Source organism: Eleginops maclovinus, chromosome 15 (assembly GCF_036324505.1).
Source record: "Eleginops maclovinus isolate JMC-PN-2008 ecotype Puerto Natales chromosome 15, JC_Emac_rtc_rv5, whole genome shotgun sequence".
In the NCBI taxonomy this organism is placed as follows: Eukaryota; Metazoa; Chordata; class Actinopteri; order Perciformes; family Eleginopidae; genus Eleginops; species Eleginops maclovinus.
In genome coordinates, this window is record NC_086363.1 from 5,374,509 (window position 1) to 5,395,824 (window position 21,316).

The 21,316-nt window shown below is 39.0% G+C and overlaps 2 protein-coding genes across 2 annotated transcripts in view; both read right to left on the minus strand.

The window, feature by feature from the left end:
* LOC134876454 (disks large-associated protein 2) overlaps positions 1-21,316 on the minus strand; it is a 24,412-nt gene continuing 3,096 nt past the window's right edge. Inside the window, exons 2-8 of the mRNA XM_063901385.1 lie at positions 10,425-10,481; positions 5,754-6,112; positions 4,861-4,946; positions 4,375-4,781; positions 4,028-4,119; positions 2,369-2,521; positions 1-853 (exon numbers count right to left, since the gene is read on the minus strand). Of these exons, the coding sequence (XP_063757455.1) occupies positions 638-853; positions 2,369-2,521; positions 4,028-4,119; positions 4,375-4,781; positions 4,861-4,946; positions 5,754-5,924 (1,125 nt within the window). The 5' untranslated portion in view covers positions 5,925-6,112; positions 10,425-10,481 and the 3' untranslated portion in view covers positions 1-637. The remainder of the gene's footprint in view (positions 854-2,368; positions 2,522-4,027; positions 4,120-4,374; positions 4,782-4,860; positions 4,947-5,753; positions 6,113-10,424; positions 10,482-21,316) is intronic.
* The window catches only part of dlgap2b (discs, large (Drosophila) homolog-associated protein 2b), a 20,841-nt gene continuing 14,753 nt past the window's right edge, over positions 15,229-21,316 (minus strand). The window contains exon 5 of the mRNA XM_063901384.1: positions 15,229-19,831. Coding sequence (XP_063757454.1) covers positions 19,020-19,831 — 812 coding nt within the window. The 3' untranslated portion in view covers positions 15,229-19,019. The remainder of the gene's footprint in view (positions 19,832-21,316) is intronic.

A 21,316-nucleotide genomic window follows, 5' to 3' on the forward strand; every position in this document is an offset into this window, starting at 1 on the left:
AAACGTTTGAAGAGTTGCGTGTCTCACTTTGAATGTGGACGATGTAGCCTTACCCCTTACTCAGAGTGACGCAATGGCAACTATGGAGACGACTGGAGTTTCAGCTTTAATGGCAATGAGGAAAAAACTAACAACTTGATATATATATATATGAGGGATGGAAATAAATACCAGGTGAAATGTTTATTTTGGGGATATAGCAGCTCATTCTAATGATGCAGAACCATGTAGGTTTAAAGCTACACTAGGCAACTTCAAATGGTAGTGGTTCATGCTCACCAATCCAGCTGACCTGGGATCAGTTTTTACTGAAAAATAGGCAAAATGTCTTAAATTGGTGTGTCCAGTTTTCCTAGTATTGAACTTTGTTTTAATTCTTGTATTAATACTCTTTCAGGGGAAATGGGGCATTATGTTCCTATGGCAGTGCCACATTGTGACTGAAGCTGATAAAAAAGATGCATTTACAACTGATCTCTTGCCTAGTGTAGCTTCAGTTGTGACAACCCAGAGAATGGCGACGGGTGATGAGAGACTGGGCGAGCAGTGACAGATGGTGACAGCAGGCTGGATGTGACTCCACGAGCTGGTGTTGAGTGGAAGTGGACAACAGGGGCTAAGGGTGAATCTGTGGACCTCAAAGCCGCGTCTGGGCTTCAGGGATGTAGATCTCGATGCTGTCTGCCCTCTCTGTGGCTGAGTTCTGTCTGAAAGAAGCTGCTCGTTTGGCTGCCATGAGGCGTCTGCGCGCTTCCTGTCGCTGGCGGTCCTGAAGGTCCAGAGAGCGCTCCCGCATGATGCCGCCACGGCCCTTTGATGGCCGCTTTGGAAGAGGTGGGGGCCACTTCCGCTCCTTAGGGCACAGAATGACATGATTCAACAAGGCAAACAACTGTAAGGCCTATTATTATTGCATGCTATCCAACGGCAAAGATTTCACAGGGTGGAAATGCAATCCGATCACTATCTCAATCAGGGATCTGCAGCTCAACAATATTAATTCTAAATATGCTAAACAGTTAACACCAATGATCTTATCAGTCATCATAGATAAGGGTGATAACTGTGAAGTGATCTGTCTGCAGAAAAGACTTCCTTTTACAACACATAATAACATTGACAACAAAATGTTCTCATTCTAGTGAGGACTTTTTAATATAGTTTGGTCCCTTTTATATATAGGATAAAAGCAATGAAACACTGTCAGAGAGGCTTAGTGTCTTAGGGAAATCCTGCACAGAATGCTAAATGTTGAATCACTGCAGATAAATGAAACGCTATTAGGTGTTTTACTCTCTATGGAGTGCAACTCTTTGGATACATACAGCTATAAGCTTTTATATACTTCAATTATCTTGGGTACATGTGTATGTTGTGGACAGACCAAGGCCACTATGACAGCTTTTTGTACCAGAGACCATGTGAGACATTCATGTGAAAGAAAGGACTTCCTGTTGCTCTTAAAACACATTTTATTTTATTTTCTCTATTCACATGGTTTCCTTTTGTCTCGGCATGAATCCCTGGTGCGAGCGACTCAAAAAAAAGATGCAAGCGAGGGAAACATAGATGCAATTCAAGAGCCTTAGGATGCAGCTCACGAAACTGTGTTCTCAAACAAAAGGCATCTAGAAACACTACAGAAACTTTAAATTGATGTGAAGCCTGAACATTACGCTTTGCAAAGAGTGTTTGCAACATTTACCAATTTGAACACACTCATAAACCAAAAACCTCTGAACGTAAGGCAAGCTTGTCTAATTGCATGGTGTAAGACTGTGAAGGGGAGAAGCCCGAGCATCTGTGTCTCTGTTTGGGCTCAGCTTCATGGAGCTTGCAATGTGCCCACAACTGCTGGAGGTAAAAAAAATCCCACACAACTACAACTGTAGCATGGAGATAATTATCCGAGTGCCCTGGAGGAGCAAATCTATCTCTAAAGCCACATTAACATCTAAATGGGCTTCTTAAAAATGCAGCTCCCTCATCTACGAGAAGCACTCACCAATGTGCTTTAATTTCAGCTGTTAGTGTTGGTGGTTTAACTGGATGGTTTGATACTCCAAATGCTTTATGTTTGCAAAAGGACATATGTTCTAAACAGTTTTAATGCTTTGGAAAAAGATATAGTAATCATAAGGTGTTTAATATAAAATAGTTTAGGTGATGCTACTAGCTGTTTTAGGCTGAACTGATGTTGCCTCCACATTGTCCCTGCAGTGTTGTGATAAGAATGATTAACATCCTGCTGGTCACAAACCTAAAAAAAGAAGGCAAATGTCGTTACTGTTGTTTTCTCAAAAGCCGAGTGAGTTCATCTGAATCCCGTTAGGACTAATTATTACGAGTGTGTGAATCCCAGTGATACCTTCTTCTCTGGGCTCTCCACCAGCTGCCAACCGTTGCTCTTGATCTGCTGCAGCTCATCAAACTTGGCAGTGACGTCATCGATGGAGAGCTGCAGGAGGTCCCAGAACCCAGCCAGGTCCTGAGATGTGGGTCTGGGCATGGCACTGGGGTCCTGAAGAGACAGCAGTACAAGATGTTGTGAGTTTATTTTATTATTTGAACTCAAATGTAATCATTTCCTGTCTTTCTTATGTGCAGGATTGCTGAAAAGTCATTACAAATCTAATACTAAACGGAACTTTTACTACATGTCATGAACCAGCATTATACCACCTGTATCATACTAAAATACTAAAAAATATTTCATTAAAACTACCAAATCTGTGTTGGAAAGTTCAACTTACTTTAAGCAATTCCCCATTCCTTCCACTGTGTGGCAGCACAACACCAACATTTGTTTATAACCTGGGCTGACTCCCCCAACTGCCTTTTTTATATGCTTTTTTTTTTAAACAGCAGATATGGTCCATTGAGTTCTATAGCAACAGTGATTTGTATATATTTTGAAAAGATAATATCTATGGTTTAATGCAGAGAAGAAAGGGGATATGTACGTCTCTTTTCACCAACAACAATTGTTCAAAAAGGACTGGGTGAAAGACTGTAAATGTTGTATAATTTGAAAAAACACATTAATAATGTTCTACTGTATTTCTGCAGATGTATCCCTATTATATTTTGAAGTGACAAAAATCTTGCTGCATTTCTGTTCTTGATACTGTACCTGGTGGGCTGTAGACCACAACTCACACTCATATCATCAGGCAGCCACATACTGATTCATTACCTCGGACAGCAAACAGATTCTATGTGATCCCAGACCAAGAAAAGGTCTGTCAAGTCAAACTTCAAAGCACGTTTGGAGCGTTTTATCGACACATCATGCAGTTCCCCCTCCATCCAGAAGAAAAACAGTTATTCAGACGTCTGAAAGCTCAGAGCAATCTAAGGCTTGTCACTACCGATGTTAGGCCTAATTCATCATGCCACTATCTATGGGGAGAGATTGCGGCCCAAAACCATCCAAAAGAGAACAACACACTGGCACACACTTGTCTGCACCAAAAAAAACAGAGCAGATTTGACCTACCTCAACTAGGTTCTGCATTTCATTCAAAGAACACAAGCTATGCTTTTGTAAGGTGTGATTGAGTGCCTGCCTGTCTGTCTCACAGACTGTCTCTACTGTATCTGCAGAAACATTCCCCCTCACGATACTATCAGTCTCTGATATATGCCCACTGTGGATAGTTAATATTAGAAAAGGTATGAGTTTCCAGTCAACGTGACATGAGGACTAAACAGTGAGACAGTATGGCAGTCCATCATTCAAACTCTGGTGTCCTATTCAAACTGCTGCCTCCGTGCCTAATGGATGGCATCGACACAGGTGCTGCTTCCTATTGGAATTCCCCTTTCGTTTATTGTGGGGTCAATAGCAGCAGAGGGACTGCTTCACTATTGATTTCTTTGGTCTATTTCTGGAAGGCGAACAAATGCAGCGTCAGGCTGAGCACCTTCTCACAGCTCTGAGAAAGAGCACAGCTTTCTACAGTATGTGCCACATGAAGAGCAGGTAGGTTGATACAGGTGTCTTGTTCACAAATGTACTACTCACCAGATTCTGCTGACATAACCAGTAGAACTGCTGAAACTTTTGAGACATTAGTAGCTGAGCACTTCCCACCGCACTCCGGATTTTTCCTAGGACTTGCAGAAATAGTAAGAAAGAGATAGAAAAAAAGAAAATTCTGTTTAATACTAACAGCTTGGCAAAGGCGAACATGTCTTTCAGTCATTCACAAAGATCTAGTCTGCTAAAAACCGGCAATCACGATACATTGTCAATATGCAGATTTTGCAAAAAAAACGACATTATGACAAAGCAAATATCAGGAAATCTTTGACCTCAGACAACAGAAGCCCCTGCTTTACTAAGAATAGAGTTTCCCTCAGGACACTCACTCTCCTCCGTCAGGTCATGCTCCTCTGCTTCTCTCTCCATCTCTTTACACCATCCCTCCAGCCGCTTGGTTTCATTGTGAAGGAGCTGCATGAACCAGCTACCGTCCCTGCGGAGGGGGGACACTCGGCCCGTCTCGGTGCTCTCCAGACTGGGTTGGACCAGCCAGGGTTCAGGCTGAGGGCTGGAGTGCCCGCTGGAGGGCCGGTAGTCCTCCCTGTAGCTGAACAGGCCCTGTGTGCGCACCGTGCGGATGGCCCCATACTGCGTGGGCGTGCTGGGCTCGGAGTGGCGACCGAAGCCTCCACCGAACTGCAGGCCCTTGTCCTCCATGGAGGGAAAGCCCTCCAACTCCATGTCTGCTTGTACTGCAGTGGTCACACTGTTGGAGCGCTTGAACCTCCCATGCCTAAGAAAGCACGAGTTAAAGGGGCAATGTATTACACTTAGACTATGGACACTGTGTTTCTTAAGTCTGAGCTACATACCGTTTGTGATCCTCCACCTGGATGCCTATCGAATGGAACTGAGGAAGGCCTTTACTTTCAGTCTCAGAGTCTGTCACAGTTTCCACCTGGTGAATACAGGTGATCGAAAACAATCCAACCATCATCATTATTATTAACTGAAATAAACAGACACCACAAAACACAGATATACATGGCCCATTGACTAGCTTGACATTTAGAAATGTATTTTATGTACGCTAGATTGTTTTACTTTTTAGAGAAGATCCAAGTCTCCATTTGTAATATGTAATATATATACATATTGTTAAGGGAGATCCTCATTTGATTTTTAATCACTGCTCTCTCTGTATAGTGCTTTCCATGTAATACAGTCACTTGTAAAGGTCAGGAAGCATTTAAAACCTTGTATAGCGCTTCAAACAAATTGGTACATTTGGGAATTTGTATTACCCTCTTAAATGACGAGATTCACCTATTTCAAAATGTGCACTGTAGTTGTATTGCCAGTTCAAGATTTTAAAGTGTCCTGGGATATTTGAACAAAGATTAAATCTTCTATAGAGAAACCACATCTTCTTACCATAAAATTGGACAATGGTGCAAGGCCTGCAATGTTATTTAAACGACTACCTTCATTAATTTAAAGTGCTGTGTTCTTTGGCTATCATAAAGTGTATTTGAATGATTTAAAAGTGAGAACTCTGAGAGAGAGTGCCACTAGATTTTAAAGGACAACTCTCATACCTATTATTAAGCTACTGAATATTAAACTGAGGACAAAGGAATTATCCTTTCAGTCAGGGCTAGATAGAAGACAATGAAATTGGTGTTATTAGCATGAAGGCTGTGGTGACTGCAGAGAGATATTCACATATCAGTGAATTGATTGTCATTGTCAGATTTGTTCTTACCTGTATCCCAATAGATGAGCGTGGGGTTTTGAGGTACTCCTCAGCCTTGGACACCAGCACTGCTTTATCGCATGTCTGGACGGAGGTGTGACTGCCCAAAGAAGCATGCCTCTTGCCTGCTGCTGACTCCATGGCCATGGTGACCGCCTTGGTGCTGTCCAGGCTGTCCATGGAGCTGTAGATGGGACGACCGAGGCTGTCGGTGGTCCACAGACCGCCCCGTGGATACCTGCCCTCCTGGTAGGCATCTTGGGTGGACTCTGTACTGCTCTGGGCTGTCACAGAGATAAGAGGCTTGGTGGTGGTGCGCGGGGGCACAGGAGGTGGAGTCTTCTTGTAACTGGGAGGATATGATACCACTGCATAGCACAAGCAGGATGAGAGGACGAGGACAAGGCAAAACAAGGGTAGAGGATAAAATAAAATGTGGCAGGAAGCTGACAAAGGCCAAGTGCTGCTGTTCACCTGTATCACACGGCGTGTGATCGAAGAGTGTCATAGCATAATGGAGAGTAGCAGTTTAGCACTTAAAGCGAGGGAAATGTCGGTATGGTGGAAAGCAACAGCAGCTTTGTAATATTTCTGTGTTTTTTAGGGAAGAGCAATGAAGGATTATGGGAAAGATTTGCTCTTGTAGTGCAAATGAGAATGTAATGGTAATCCATCCAGATGGACCTCACAGCAGAACTGGAAACGTATCATCTTCACTTGCTGGATATTTTTTCCAAAGCTATGATAAAACACTCGCTTAATAGAACAGTTCAGTAAAAGACTGCTTTGGTGTGAGCTGCAAATGTTTGCATATTGGCCGTAGTGATGTCTGACTCATTTTTGAATAAATCTAAAGAAGGAAGACATTTTTTATGGCCGCTATCTTCAACTCCTGGGTAACTTAACAATGGATCCCATCTAGATTGATAAGAAATCCCATTCATGAGTTTGTTTAGAATGATAACCTTGAATCTGATCAATCTGGAAGAAAACTTTCTTTACATGTAGAATAATTGTAAAGACAGACATATGAAAGCCCTGGTGAGCATTATTCAACCCCACACTGATTTACTTGTGATGTCATGTATTCATTTCCTCACTCATTGCTATTCAATGGTAATATTCGTCATACAATATACCTGATACAGCAAGGTTGTTGTTATCTTTGCCTGCTCCAAAACATTCTGCATACTGACTTAAACAGATGCAGGCAGAGCCCCACACACTCAAACACACACATACAGTATAAACCGCTTTGGATTACAGGTAATTAAGAAATAAGAAATAGAAAAACACAGGGAACTCGGTTAAGCTAAATCTAGTCACAGACTTGACTTCCTTCCAACTTAAAGGAGCTGCAGTTCTGCAAGACTCTGTGGGTGTTATACCAAAATAAAAAGAGCGCGATGACTCAGTCAGTAAGCAACTCAATACATCCTATTTTTACCCATTTAAGTGGAATATGGTGCAGATTCCTTAGAATAACCTAGGAATTATAAATGTGACATAAACCTCAGCATTTCTCCAGTATCTGTTTTCTTTTATGGTGCACTTATTTGCCAATACAAAACATTGAATTCAGTTCACTATTTTAACTTTTGACACTATTTTCATTTGTAGGACAACCCTTAATACGGTGTGTGAGTTCAAATGAATTAATTTGAAGACTAAATGTGTTAATTACATTTAGATATAGTCCGTATTCTCGTTCCTATATTTGTCATGGTCGAGTTGCTTCCATTTGTAGTCCAAATGAAAGTGATAAATGGAGTTGGTGGTTTATTCTAGAGAGATTAAACACTGTAGATGTTACTTACCATAACTATAAAACCTAATTTCTACTATTTTCAGGTGTTTCCTATTAAAAGCATGCCTGCACATAAGAAAATATTTTTGTTGAGAACTAATGAGGATGATGTGCACTACGTTAGTGACAAACACACAATTGAACAGCCACACAGTCCTTTGCCGAAGTAATGAATGTGACTGTACTCCCTCAGTAGGGAAGTGATTACATTCCAAATTAGCCCATCATCAGCGCTACACACTTCCCCAGCAGTTCATTCATTTACTTTATGCTTGTCTAAATGGATTATCATTTGGAAACGTGTTAATGTGCTGGGCAAAATTACACTATTATTTGCTAAGGGTAACATTGTTTAGAGAAGACATTTAATTTGCTGACTCCTACTGGGCTGTCATATCACCAGACAATAGGCTTCTGAGAGAATTGCCCTAAAAAACGAAAAATCCAAATGCTTGCAATAACACTGACTGGGCACCAGATGTCCTCCTATAGACTTTTCATATACTACAGTATAAGTCTACTCAATATGTTGCAGGGTTTTCTATATATAAAACTAAACATATTTTTTAAGTAATTGAAGTGAAATCCACACGTTAGATGGCTACAACCCTGCTTGGACAGTAATGAAGCAGTGATAATGGTACTAATAGTAATTATACCTAAATATAAATCTATCTGCTAATCTTGTGTTTTCTAACTATTGCAGTTTACATTAACACTATTAGAATAAAAGCTAATGAGTATTGCATGTCTCTGTGACTCAGTCCAGGCTAGATACTGTAAAATAATATTGCGATACCTCCAGATTAATTACTGTACTGAAAGTGGTGTAGCTCATTAAGGAAGGAAACACCCCATGCCTTAAAACATGGAGATAAATAGTATCAGTTCCTTAAGATCATATTCAAGGTCTTTTGTCCTGACTTTGAAGAAATCAAGTGTTGCAGATGAAAAAGAGGAAGAAAATCCTTAAATGATGCAGCCATGCAGTCACAACTCCTGTCTTGTCTGCTATCTAGGCTACAAGTTAGACCCATAAGGTAAAGGCTTAAAAATGTTCAGCATTAAGTTGTTAAGACAAAAGAAAAACAACAACTGAAGAACAAATACATTTGTGGGGCTACAGTACAGCAGGTTTTCTTTCAAATTACTACAGCTTTTGTTAAATGTTAATATAGTCCAGGGAAGCCTCATTTTCTTTGTGTAGTCATTTGTGCCCTGCTGTGTTTGAATTTGATTGTTTGGTTTAGCACTGCTGCACTGGGCAGTTCAGTAAACAGACCCACACACTGGAGGTTCAGCCAAGACTAAATGGACCTGAATGTCATGCTATGAAATAGTGTTGCTGCTCTGCCTAAAAGCTTTTGTATCACAAGTAAACAGTGTGGGCCCAGATATTTCTGCCTTCAAAAAATACGTTTAGACACATCATTGGCCCCCTGCAGCTTAGAAGAAGAACATGCTTCTGCATCAAAACACACATTAACAAACGATTAATGCTGACCTAATCTCCTTGCTCTCCTCACTGACCATCACATTTTCCTGATAGCGTTCCTGTTCCTTCATCAACACACTGAATTGAAAGCATGCATCACACAAGGCTTACCAAACGTGCTTGTGGAGCAGCAGACTTAATAGGTCTAATTAATCCACTGATTTATCCTCAGGAAACTCATGTATGACTACGTTGATAATATTTTAAGATGCTTAAATTGTAACTAAAGAACCAACGTCTTACATTGGATCAAAAGTGTCTCTTATAGCCTAGGCTGTTAATTTGTTTTGGACTGTGTGTTGGACAAAGCAAGTTATTTAAAGGTGTCCCCTAGGGCTCTGGCAAATTAAATAATATATATATTGTGAATTTTTAATTGTGTAGTTTCAGATTAAAAACATACATATTATTAATCTATGATGCATCTATGGTTCTCTATAACACTAGATACAAACAATACAAATATTTTACCAGGTGAATACATGTATGCTCTGTTAGCATCATTAGTTAGCATTAGCACAGCAGGCTGATTACACACTTCCGGTTGACGTTATTTACGTATTATAGCGTTCGACTGACGTCAAATGCGACAACCCAACAGCAAAATGACGCAACAGGTGAGCTAGCGACGTTACGTTTGTTGCGTTGACTACAAACAGCAGTGTTGTAGCCATATTTCAGCCTGGTTTAACGCCGATTTTTGTAATATAGGAGAAAATATAGTGTTTCAAGAACACCCGGGACGTAACGAGAAGTATTGCTGACGTAGTTTTACCATGAACATTTGGATTTGTTTTAATAGCTTGACGTTTTTTTGTAGCAATGTTTATCGTTAGCTAACTGAAAATCAAGTGGACGTTAACTCCAACTGCCGTCTTCCGCAAGCATACAGATGGTGTGTTGAATTGACACAACTAGTGGTGTAAAGTAACTAAGTACATTTAGCCTACTTACAAGTACTGTACTTAAGTACCCATTCAGAGGTAAATAGTGTACTTTTACTCCACTCCATTTATTTAATACCTTTAGTTGCTATGCATATTCTGATTAATGGTGTGAATATAATCAACACTTAAATAAGACCTTGGTTACACCTGGAGTAAAATGATCAAGCTACCCTGCGGTATGCAAAGTAATTAAAGTGATATATAATAATACAAACTTCAAACAAAAGCGTGTGTGTTAATAGCCCTTGCATGTTAAGGTATCATTAAAGTTGTGTTACTTCACAATTTATAAGAAAAAAGGTTAACTTATCTCACTCTTTCTTTTTCAGTCGTTTGCAGGAAGGACCGTCTAACAAGTCCCATGGATATATTACTGCAACTGGCAAAGTTACGTGCGAGCATGGAAGAAAACAGCAGAGATGGAGTGGTACCTGGAGGTGGCTGAGCGCGGTCCACACTACAGGAAGAAGGGAGACGAAACTGAATCCCTGCAAGGAGCAGACAACACCAGTTAGCAACAGCAATACAGGTATAAAACACTATAATGCACACCTACAGTAAATCCTCTTTCTATACCTACCACAACTTACTCCCAAAACGTCTAAAGCTAATTGAAAACTATTAACACAATGTTTTCTTTTTGCCTATCCAGTTGTTAAGTCAGTCAGTAACAGGCAGGGAGAGAGAGAGAAACACAGATATGCTTAATTTAAAGCGTTATGGGTCACATCAATTTGTTCTTTCCTAAATGTTAAATGTGCACAGCTGAATGCACTTACAGAAAGTCCATTTGGCCTAAAATGATTTCATATGAGTTAGTTACCTTTACAGTCATACTGATTCAGCACCTCAAGGGAAAAAGGGGAAATGCTGATTTCTGGGCAAAACTCAATATCCAGCATTTGCTGTGTTTCTGTCTCAAATGCAGGCACTCTTATGGCACTGACAAAACTTGCAACTTTAGGGTAAGGGCAATGCTTATTGGCAACAATTCTCAAACGAGGTGTCTCAACCTTACATAGGTGTCATGGAAACTGGAATATGTATTTGTCCAGATCATGTTTACGTTCACTTTTGCTGCTGTTTTAGCTCTTAATGTTGTCAAAAAAAAACAGCTTTATTTTCTCAAGCAAACAGCTAAGCCTTCAAAGAATCAATGTTTGATAAGGTTGTTAGGAACTTTGCCAATGTCATTGCACTAATAAGTTTACGTATGTGCTATTGTCTAAAGATCAGTCCTTACTTATCAGGCATGAGATAACATGCATCATCTGATTTTGAAAACAGACAGCGACAACATATCATATTATACAGATGAGACATATAGCAGACATAAATATGGAGAACAAGTAACATTTTTCATTTAAGGTTTGAATCAATTAACTATTATCATTTTCCCAATTGCCATTTTTAAATGGCAAGATAATCTTTTCCAATAATAGATATCATTGAAAAAATAATAAATATTCAAGTATTTTGTATTATTATTATTATCAGAACAGTGTGTTCACCTACAAAGACTAAGCAGAAGAGACACAGCATCATTTTAATGACCTACTTCACTACTGTAGGAGAATGCCAAGAACATGAATAGCACAATTTTTGTCTCTTATCTATTCTGTATCTCTATAACAGAAATGATATTTAGATAGTAGGGAAATGAAAGACAAGTTGCTGAGAGACCCAGACAAAGAACATGTTTTCAGCTGAAAAGCAGGACAGTCTTACAGTCTTTTATTTTCCTTTTTATCAATTTCCTGACTGCCTCTGGTGATGCAACAATATAATATGTTGAAAAGCGTTGCATGCTGTCTTGCAGCATGTTTGGAGTTCCACTTTTCAAGTTCCCATTTTTCAGATATAACACTTATCTCCCATGTTACTGCATTTAAATGCCATTGCATTTGCTGGCATGAGCTTGAGCCATACTTTACATGAAGTGCAAATGCACGGCTGCACTTAAAATATAATTAGAATAACAGCTTATTACTGGAAGATGTTATTAAAACCACTTATTGTGTTCACATTTAGCCATGTAGACACAATAAATGGTGCTGAGATTCCAGATTGATAATGTCGGCACTTTAAAAACGATGGTACTTACATGGACTTTATGTAAAGTGTGACGTAATATCATTTGATAATAGTTTTGTTGCAGAGAATATGAAACAGACCTTCTCTCTCGTGCTTTTTCAACCAGGCCCCCGCACACCTTTTCTCCTTTTGTGGTCAAGACTTAAATTTCATGAAAATCGTTGCAAAAGCTCTGACTGCGTCTCCTCCCCGTCCGACTCCCTCCATTTGTGCAAGAGGCCGTTCTTGTGGATTCAGACTGGCAAAGAGGCTGGTTGGATGCTGTTCTTACTCAGGGCACGGTGGATTGTGGCTTAATGACGTGCAATGACTGACGAGCTGCATACATGAGCATGGGGGCTGAAGATGTAACAAAGTGAATGTGAGGTCTCTCAGATCTTTTCGTAACACTATTCTTTGTTTGACTCCGGGGTGGAGTTAACATTGTAACATGGAAACTGAGTAGTTATAGTGCTTTTTCTGAATAATTGTACACCAGAACCATTGTAGTCTAAAGCCTTAAAATAACTGCCTGCAACTTTATCTAGTAACAATATAATTAGTATCCTAGGAATTAACAATTTGTTCAACTGGCTGTCAGGATAATGAGCACTGAGTGCATACTGTATACGGACAAACACGTTGAAAGCATTGCTTCTATTTATCTAATTGCATAAATGTAGCACACTTATTCAAATTGTTTTCCTAAAGCCATTATAGCTTGTTTATTTCTATGCACATCCTTACTGTAAAAATGACTGAATTCACGTATTACTGTAAAGCTAATATTGCATCAGTGTATTCAGTGATAGACTCAGGATTCAGTGCTAATTAAATCTTCTACTGAAATAGCCCAAAATTGGCTTTTCTTTTCAACATTTTTCCTGCTCACCTAATTGCCATTTCGTTAGTTTGCATAAAAGACAAATATTGCTACAGGCAAAATGATTTACTGCGTTAAGTTAAAATAACACTGCTTTGCATAAAAGAGAGCATTGAGTAATGGGAGCGTCCGTTGTGAAGGCCAAGATTTTGCTCGAGTAGGGCATGGGTGGTTATCAAAGTTGGATGGATCTATAAATGGATGGATGGGTGATTTGACATTGGACAACTGGCAGGACCTAAGGGTGTGTATTTGTCAGGGATTCCAGCGGATTCTGCTGGATTTACACAATTTAAAAAGTAGGTTTGTTTAGCCCTTTTTTTTCCAAGAGCCGTACAATAAAACAAGCATGTTTTTCATAGCCACATACATATATACATACAGTGGTGATGCCCCCATGGATGCAAGGTGGATTAACCTGTTATGTATGATATTTCACAACAAACCAATACAAATCAATGGCCCGTCTCATTTTAACAAACTGTCTTTTCATTGCCTTTGCTCCAGTAGTGAGCAAGTAGAGTGCCCCATAAATACACAAAAAGAGTTTTAGTGCCCTAGCTATAGTTATGTTTACTAAGATATGTTTGTCTTGAATGAAGCCCTAGAAGAAAATCTAAAGAGCTGTTAAAGTTAAACAAGGATCAGCCCATCATTGGGATTTCTCCTTTGAGGGTTTAAATCTCAACACGTGTAATAAATTGCGTTGAACCAGGTGTTCGACAGATAAAACCACAAACAGACCATTGGATATCACCATCTATGGCCTCTGCTGCTAGTGGGGCTATTTGGGGGTTTTGCTGAAGTAAAGCAGTGGCAGCTGAATATATGTTATTACATATACACATTTCATTATCAACACACCTTTGAACAAACATTTCAATTCCTTCAGTATTTCAGAATCTGCAACCATAATATATTATTGAAAATAAATGCATCACACATCGACCTTTTTAAATAAGGTGAGTATTTCTTATTTATATCCTTCCCTTTAAAACTCATGTTAGATGAATAAGCTGATTTTGAAATGCCAATACCTTCAATACCGATCTGAAAAGGTTTGAATTAAACCTCAACTGTGGCTGCCCAAAACTAGAGTATAAAAAACCTTACGGATGGTAGAATCTAAAAGCGTTATTGATTTGTGCTGGTTTGTAGAACAAAGCTGTTATGTAGATCATAACCTGCCTTGCTGCATGACTGACATCTAAAACGAAGACACAATACTGTGTGCTAATTTCATTCTTTGCTGTACGATTAAAGAAAATGTATACAATGGTTAAAGCAAGAGGGTGAAACACTTCCTACACCAATGAATCGGAACAGAACAGTAATATAAATCATAACAAATAAAAAAATTAATCGGTTTCATGGTATTTGTAAAAGGCTAAATGCACATCTCAGTTAAAGTATGTCCCAGTTGTGCAGGAGAAGATTTTGAATGTGAAGTTATTATGGTGTCTCTCTCTGCGCAAATGCAGTATATATTCTTCAACAAATGCCAGTGTGCTAACACAAGGCCAACATGTAGGACGGTAGTCAAGTGCTTATTTAATGTCGTTCCTTTGGCTGGTTGAACTCCAGTAATAGTATATCATCTTGACAATTCCACTGGATTCAACGTGGAAACAGATGGAAACATTTAAATGTATTATACATAGTAAGTGAATATGACAGCATTTTCAACTTATGATAAATCTTATTTAAGTGTAAAATGATTCAGACAAAATGTATGAAAAACTGTATTAACAACATATAAAAAAAGATAGAATAAAGGGGTTCCCTACCAGACCTACCGTACTCTCTACGCCCCCCAGCTAAGCTACGGATGCCTGAAATGGGGGAAAAAAAGGAAAATAAAACAAACAAACAAACCAAAAAATGATAGCTTAGTAGGAAAGCAATGCATATTGAAAGGGTCAATGTAAAAGACGCTGTGCCTCGCTCATGCCGTGTAGTTGCGGTGTGTTAAAGTGTGTAGACACAAACAATACCCTTTATGCTATGAGTGAGTTTCATCTTTGTCACCATTGTAAAGCTATGACCCCCATTTTGCCATTTAAATTACCATGAACATCATAAGCATTTTAATCCATTGTTTTTTATCAATTTATGAAAAATACATAAGGCCAATAAAAGTTGTAAATGGAAATCACAATAAACACCACAATAAGCAAAGAAAGAAAAAAGGTATCACATACTGGTTTCATTCTTTTAACAAAATAAGCATAAAGCTAACAAATGCAAGCTAAAATATGTTTTTTCAAAAGGTGCTTTATGACAAAGTCTGATTCACTACACAAAGCAGTCTGAGATCCCTGAAAATTGCAACATGATTGATGCAAAACAGAGTAGCTTGAATAAATGCAGGAAGAGAACATAGGGGTAGAAAAGGATTTATATTCAAGCAGTGTTACAAGTTCAGATCAGATTCCATCCAAAAACCTTTGTCCTAATAGCTGGATGTGGCACAGTTGTTGCATCAAATATCTGGATGGCAACACAATGTAAACAGAAACTCATGGGGAGATTGACTACACACTGTAACATGTAACAGGTAGACAATTCAGAATTGTTACAAATAGATATATATTTCATTACACAAAATATGGTTGCATGGTTAAAAATAATACCCTTATTCTATTTCCTCTTAAGTTTTTGATAAATGTACAACTCTTATGTATTTATATATGTATATTTTATAATACTTTGATCAATATCTCTGTCTTTTTTTGCTACATTTCAACTTTTTTTAAGGGAAGGGTAACTTCTTTGGGCTAAATGATGAAATGGTGATGACACACTAGATGAAATGCCTTTTATAGCATAGGTGAGTTCCTTGGGATCAATAAATCACCATGTTTGCAGATCAATTGGATATACATTTAGAAGAATGGTAAGCATTTGTACAGCATTTCCAATTATATTATTCAAAGCTTTTCCAATTTAGCTGTAGTCATTACATAAATTGACAATGTGTGATGCACTCATGATTTCTCATTTATTTTTTATACGATGCCACAAAGCACACAGATGCTTCTACTGAGCAGTAATCTCAAGAATCTCACCAACAAACTCTTTGATTTTAGTATACATATAAAATAAAGTGGAAGAAATGTGAATGAAAAAACTCTCTGCCAGGAAACCACAAGACAACATGTGGTGTGGCGCCTGGCTCATGCGAAAATAACTGCATTATGTTTTTTCTTTTTTTTAAAGAGCCATCAATATTTTCTGAAAACATAATTCCATTCCTGGCATTGATGGCTTGCATGAAGGCTTAACATAAACGCCTAATATCTATGACTGCAGATGTTTAAATGAAGTAAAATACCAAAAAGAACAAAGGACTTGCATAGAATGAATGGATGTAGATTGGAGACATCATGATTGGTCAGTCTTCAGCACCTTTTAAATTAGTTTGCATTCCCCAAACAATGGGAAAATATGATTTAAAGAAAGGAATTTCACTGCAATTCCCTCTTTATCCAAAAGCAAACATATGAATACAAGCCTTTCCAAACATTTTTTTAAATATATCCATTAATATATATCATATATTAGAATGGTTATAGGCTAAATGTTGTCACAGTTATATGCCTTTCACTGAAATCCTGTATGATTTTAGGCGATCCCAGCCTTTGGCCGGTCTGTGATCAAATCACAAAATTGGATTTGTTTTGGTTATTAACAACAGTAAATAGGCTGCCAGCCTTTAGAAGTTCTTATTCTGTATTGCAAATAGTGAATAATGGCAACAATAGATTTGAACTTATTCCATACCTATTATTTCTTGTACCAAAACATCAAATTCCCAGCTAAGGAGTTTCTGCAAAACATTATCAGCAAAACATACTATTATACAGTGTTACTGTGTAACACATATTAGATTATCAAGGCAAATTAATCATTTCGCTTGGCATTTCAGCTCGGGTTCAATGAGGATCTGTAACAGGTGTGTGGGGCGGAGCTACTGCAATAACTTGAAAGGAAATGTCTGCCTGTTTTTTCCTTCGTGGCTTAAACTATAATTCGATTTCCCCTTTTAGTACAGCCTTTGTATAAAGATCATTTTCAAAATGCCACTTTTTCTCCTTGTATTTGATCATGCAAAGGGGGAAGAAGATCCACTCCTCATAAAGTGAGATATGATGCCTTTCCTTTATTAAAAGTCCATTTGAAAGGTTCACATTTCAGTCAGGGGTCTGATACATACGGGCTTCCCATGGTCCTGTGCTGCAGTGATCGTCCAGATCACGTTTTTCAAGCTTGGAGATGTTTTGTTGTTGAGCTCATTCCACAAGCCTCAGTATTACAGTAACTTTGGTACGCCATGTTGGGACAATGGGCCGGATGAGTGGCTGAAGGGAATGGCAGTGGCTAATGAGGACAATTATTGTATGAGTATATATGATATAGCAGATGATTGAGGGCTCCTACCCATTAAGGTTTGACAGGAGCCCAGCTAAGCCATCACTAGTGAGGCGGTTTTAGTACATTCACTGGTACTATACTGCACCTCTGGCGACATGTGCGAAAGGTAGAGGCCCTCAGTGGCTCTGATTGTCTACTTATAGGGACCAGTGTTTCCCTGTTATCTTTCAGCAGTGATGAACTACAAGCATGGAAAAGTCCACCGTTACCAGAGAAGTGTGGCATTTAAAAAAAGTTGAATATTAAAGAATGTTGTCAAAATCTACTAAACCATTTCATCAAGTACTTGTTAGACCTTTTACTTAAATAAAAAATAATGGATAGGTAAGATACTTAACCAAATAATAAAAAACCTCCAGTCACCACTGCATGAAAAACAATAGCAGAAACAGTGGCATGAACTCCCAACTCCTTTATGACGTGCACAAACAGCTGGGTAATGGACACGATGCATAAATGAAGTCAGACCTTGAAGACTGGAAAAGTGCTGTGTTTGGTTTTGAACCACAGTTACAACTATAACCCCCCTCAGAGCTATCAGGAATGAGTATGTTTATAACTGCAAACAGTACGAGTATTGAATATAAGTTTCTCTATATACAAAATGGTACATTTATATACATATACAGTGTCAACATGAGTGTGGTTTGTGCGAGAATGAATTGAAGCCAATACATTCATACTTCTTTATCACTGTGAATCTCCTTTACTGTTTCTTCTCCACATGCTGTTGGACTTGAAAGTCAGTCACAAATAATAATCGTAAACAATATTAGCCAGGGACAAAGTCCACTAAGCATTGAGACAGTGTCATCCATACAGTACTCCAAAGGAATAGGCTTTTACAAATTTCATTGTAGGTTGTTGTCATAACTATCTACTTTTTTTTATCAAATTATTACAGTTACTTTATGTTTAACAATTCACCATAGAGAAATCTTTTCTAAGTTAGAAATTTTCAAAATGCCCATTTCCAATGGAACTGGCTACAAAATGGATGAAGGCCATGGGAAAGGAATGCTTTTATTAGAATAACTAGAAATTAAATGATATATCAATATATTCTTAAATAGTGTATTCCTCTTTGATGCATTCATTACAAAACTAGGGTTTATAAAGGTATTCACAGTATTTCTTCAGTATACTCAGGTGCTTAAGAGAATGTTTCTACAGGAAGAGAAACTGGAATGAACATGAACAATTCACTTGCATAAACAACTTATGCCTCACCTCACAATGGTTGATTATTTACTATATCATTCAATTACCCTTATATTTCCAATCATATTTACTTGAACTATCTTTTCATCTCAAGGTTGGGTATTTATGACGGCGGAGGAAAGATGATGCTGCACTTGTTGGCACTTTAGGATCTAAACATCAGCCACATGCTCTCTCACATTCTTATGTCACTTCATTCTGGTGTAAAACATATTCATTCTCTTTTATTCCATGGCTAACCAAGACACTTATTAAAAGATTGTTTGAACATCATTGTAACCTGTTCAAGAAATGACAGACTGTGTCTGCATAGAGTAAAGGGACATCCAACAACTCCTCTGCCCTGTCTTTCTTAGAAACATTTTTTACCTTGGCTTCTTCATCTCATTTTACAGTATGCTTAGAATGGGAATGATTAGAATGACATAGACAGATATGACATGGGCCCACTGGTGTACTTCCTGCTCCACAGTTCTAGACTGGCGCTTCTGTGACCACCTGTGTGGCCCACTGTGTCTGGCTGCTTTTGGGTCTTTTGCTTTTTAGTGATTTCCCATGGGAAATCCTCAATTGGAATTGGGCTGGCCGGGCTGCCTGAACCCTCTGGTGTGGTTTCAGGGGTTCCTTCTATAATCTCAATTCGAGGTGGGTCCATCAAGTCCATAATGCTGAAGGGGACTGGCTCTGGTTGGCACATCACTGACTTGTCCTGTGTATTCTGTCGAATGGACCAACTTGAACCTGCTTGAATTCCTACAGACACTCTGTCGTCCGTTTGGGTGGTGCTGTCACTGCACGGCTCTCGGCACAAAGTCCACATGTTGTAGCACTGAGTAAAGTTGAAGAAGTTACTGTTGAAAGTCTTCAATTCCCCACAGACATCTCTACGCAGCTCTGCGAGTTCATAGCGCATTGCTGATATTTCATCCTTCCACTGCAAATTGAAGGCAGCAACCATGTTAGCAGACTCTTTAAAGGCCTGGAGGGCCTGAGGGACCGGCGGCTCAGAGGATACTGGAGAGGCAGAAGGGATCCTGTACGAAGGCGGGGATGCCGGTGGGACAGAGATGGCTGTAACAGTCGAGCTAGTACTGTGCTGGCTGCGAGCAGCAGCAGTCTCTCTCTCAAGCCTCTCCAGCTCCACATAGGCAGAGGAGCTAGCACCGTCATCATCCTCTATCATGTCTTCATTTAGTAAAGAGGTCCCATCCAAAACATCATATCCCTCTGTAAGAAAAATTTGAATATGCAAACAGAAGGACATTCAAAGTGAAAGGAACAGCTGGAGTATGATTTGATTTGGATTCTTAACTAGAAAATAGACATATATCTATGGAAAACATACAGTATGTGAGTGGCAGGTAATCACAAAGACATACAAGATCAGACCCAATTATTCACCGTTTGGTACTAAAGATTTAAGTATCTTGGATTAGTTCAAACCACCACTGAGACATTCTCTGTCCATGTTTGATCAATGAGTGTTTTTGCATGGACAGTAAAACAGTATCACGGTCAAGATCAGGTTTCTGAAGTCTCTCATGTATGTGTTTGACCGTGCAAACAACATATCCCATTTTTGGAAACCTGCTTCAGCCCTAATCTCGTTTTGAGAAACGTGATGTGCTAGCTTGAATATTCCGAAAGAGTTACAGCTTCATAACACTAAAAATAGCGCCAGCCTAAACGTTCACACAATCAATCAAACATTAATCTTATTCAGGATCCAACACATTTTGCTTCCTAAACTGGCAGCCAGCCACAAGCCGGATGTTTTGGCTTCAATTTTGGGGAGCCCTCCTGCCTCTGCAGTGTAGGAGGATCCTCTCCCTGGTGCTAGCTGGCTCTGTCACGTCCCTTTCCTCTGTAGGCTTAGAAAGGCCCCCTGAAAGTGGCCTGCAGCTCGAGCTCTGTGAGCTCTACATCAACCTTTCGCCCAGACCTTGCCGGGGGGGGGGGCTGCGTATCTTCATCCACTGCTACCTTGCTCTATGCGATAGTGACAGTGACATGCTAACTCCGGTCAAAGTGAAAGACAGTGTTATAAGAGTAGTGTAGCTCTATTCAAGAATAGCTCTATGCGTAGCAAATATTTGGTCGATGGGTGAGAGAAGAAATCACAGTAAAGCTGTTGGTAAATGTCCAGTGGGTTGGAGTGCATCCATAAAAAGACTGCCGTAATTTGTAACCGGGATACTAATATATGTCATGTATAAGGGGATATGAATAATGACATGTCTATGTGCGCATGTAAAAATCAAACCTGGAATATAATCCTAACCATTAGAAGCATTAACTAGTGATACTCATGTCCATGTAAACACACTCACTTTATGTACGAATTTGAAATAATATTTTGTCATGTTTGTTTAAGTTGCTTGTCATCCGTACAGATTTTGAATAAAGATTTTCTAGTGAAGTTTCTACAGAATATCAGAAATAGGTTAGCTCCAAGTAATATGGCTTCTTTGTGCCAGAGGCAGTACAGAATAAACAGCAACATTTCCAAATAGGTACTTTAATTCCTTAACTTAACTAAGACAAAAATGATGTTCATTTAACTCACATACTGTAGGCTTTTCACAATGTTTTTACACTGCCTTCTCAGTCATGTCAAGGCTTCTTTCCATCTTTTCACTGCACAGCACAGCAAAGACTGGAATTAAACATGAAGTACAGAAATCATTATCAAATCATGAATCCCTTTTCTGA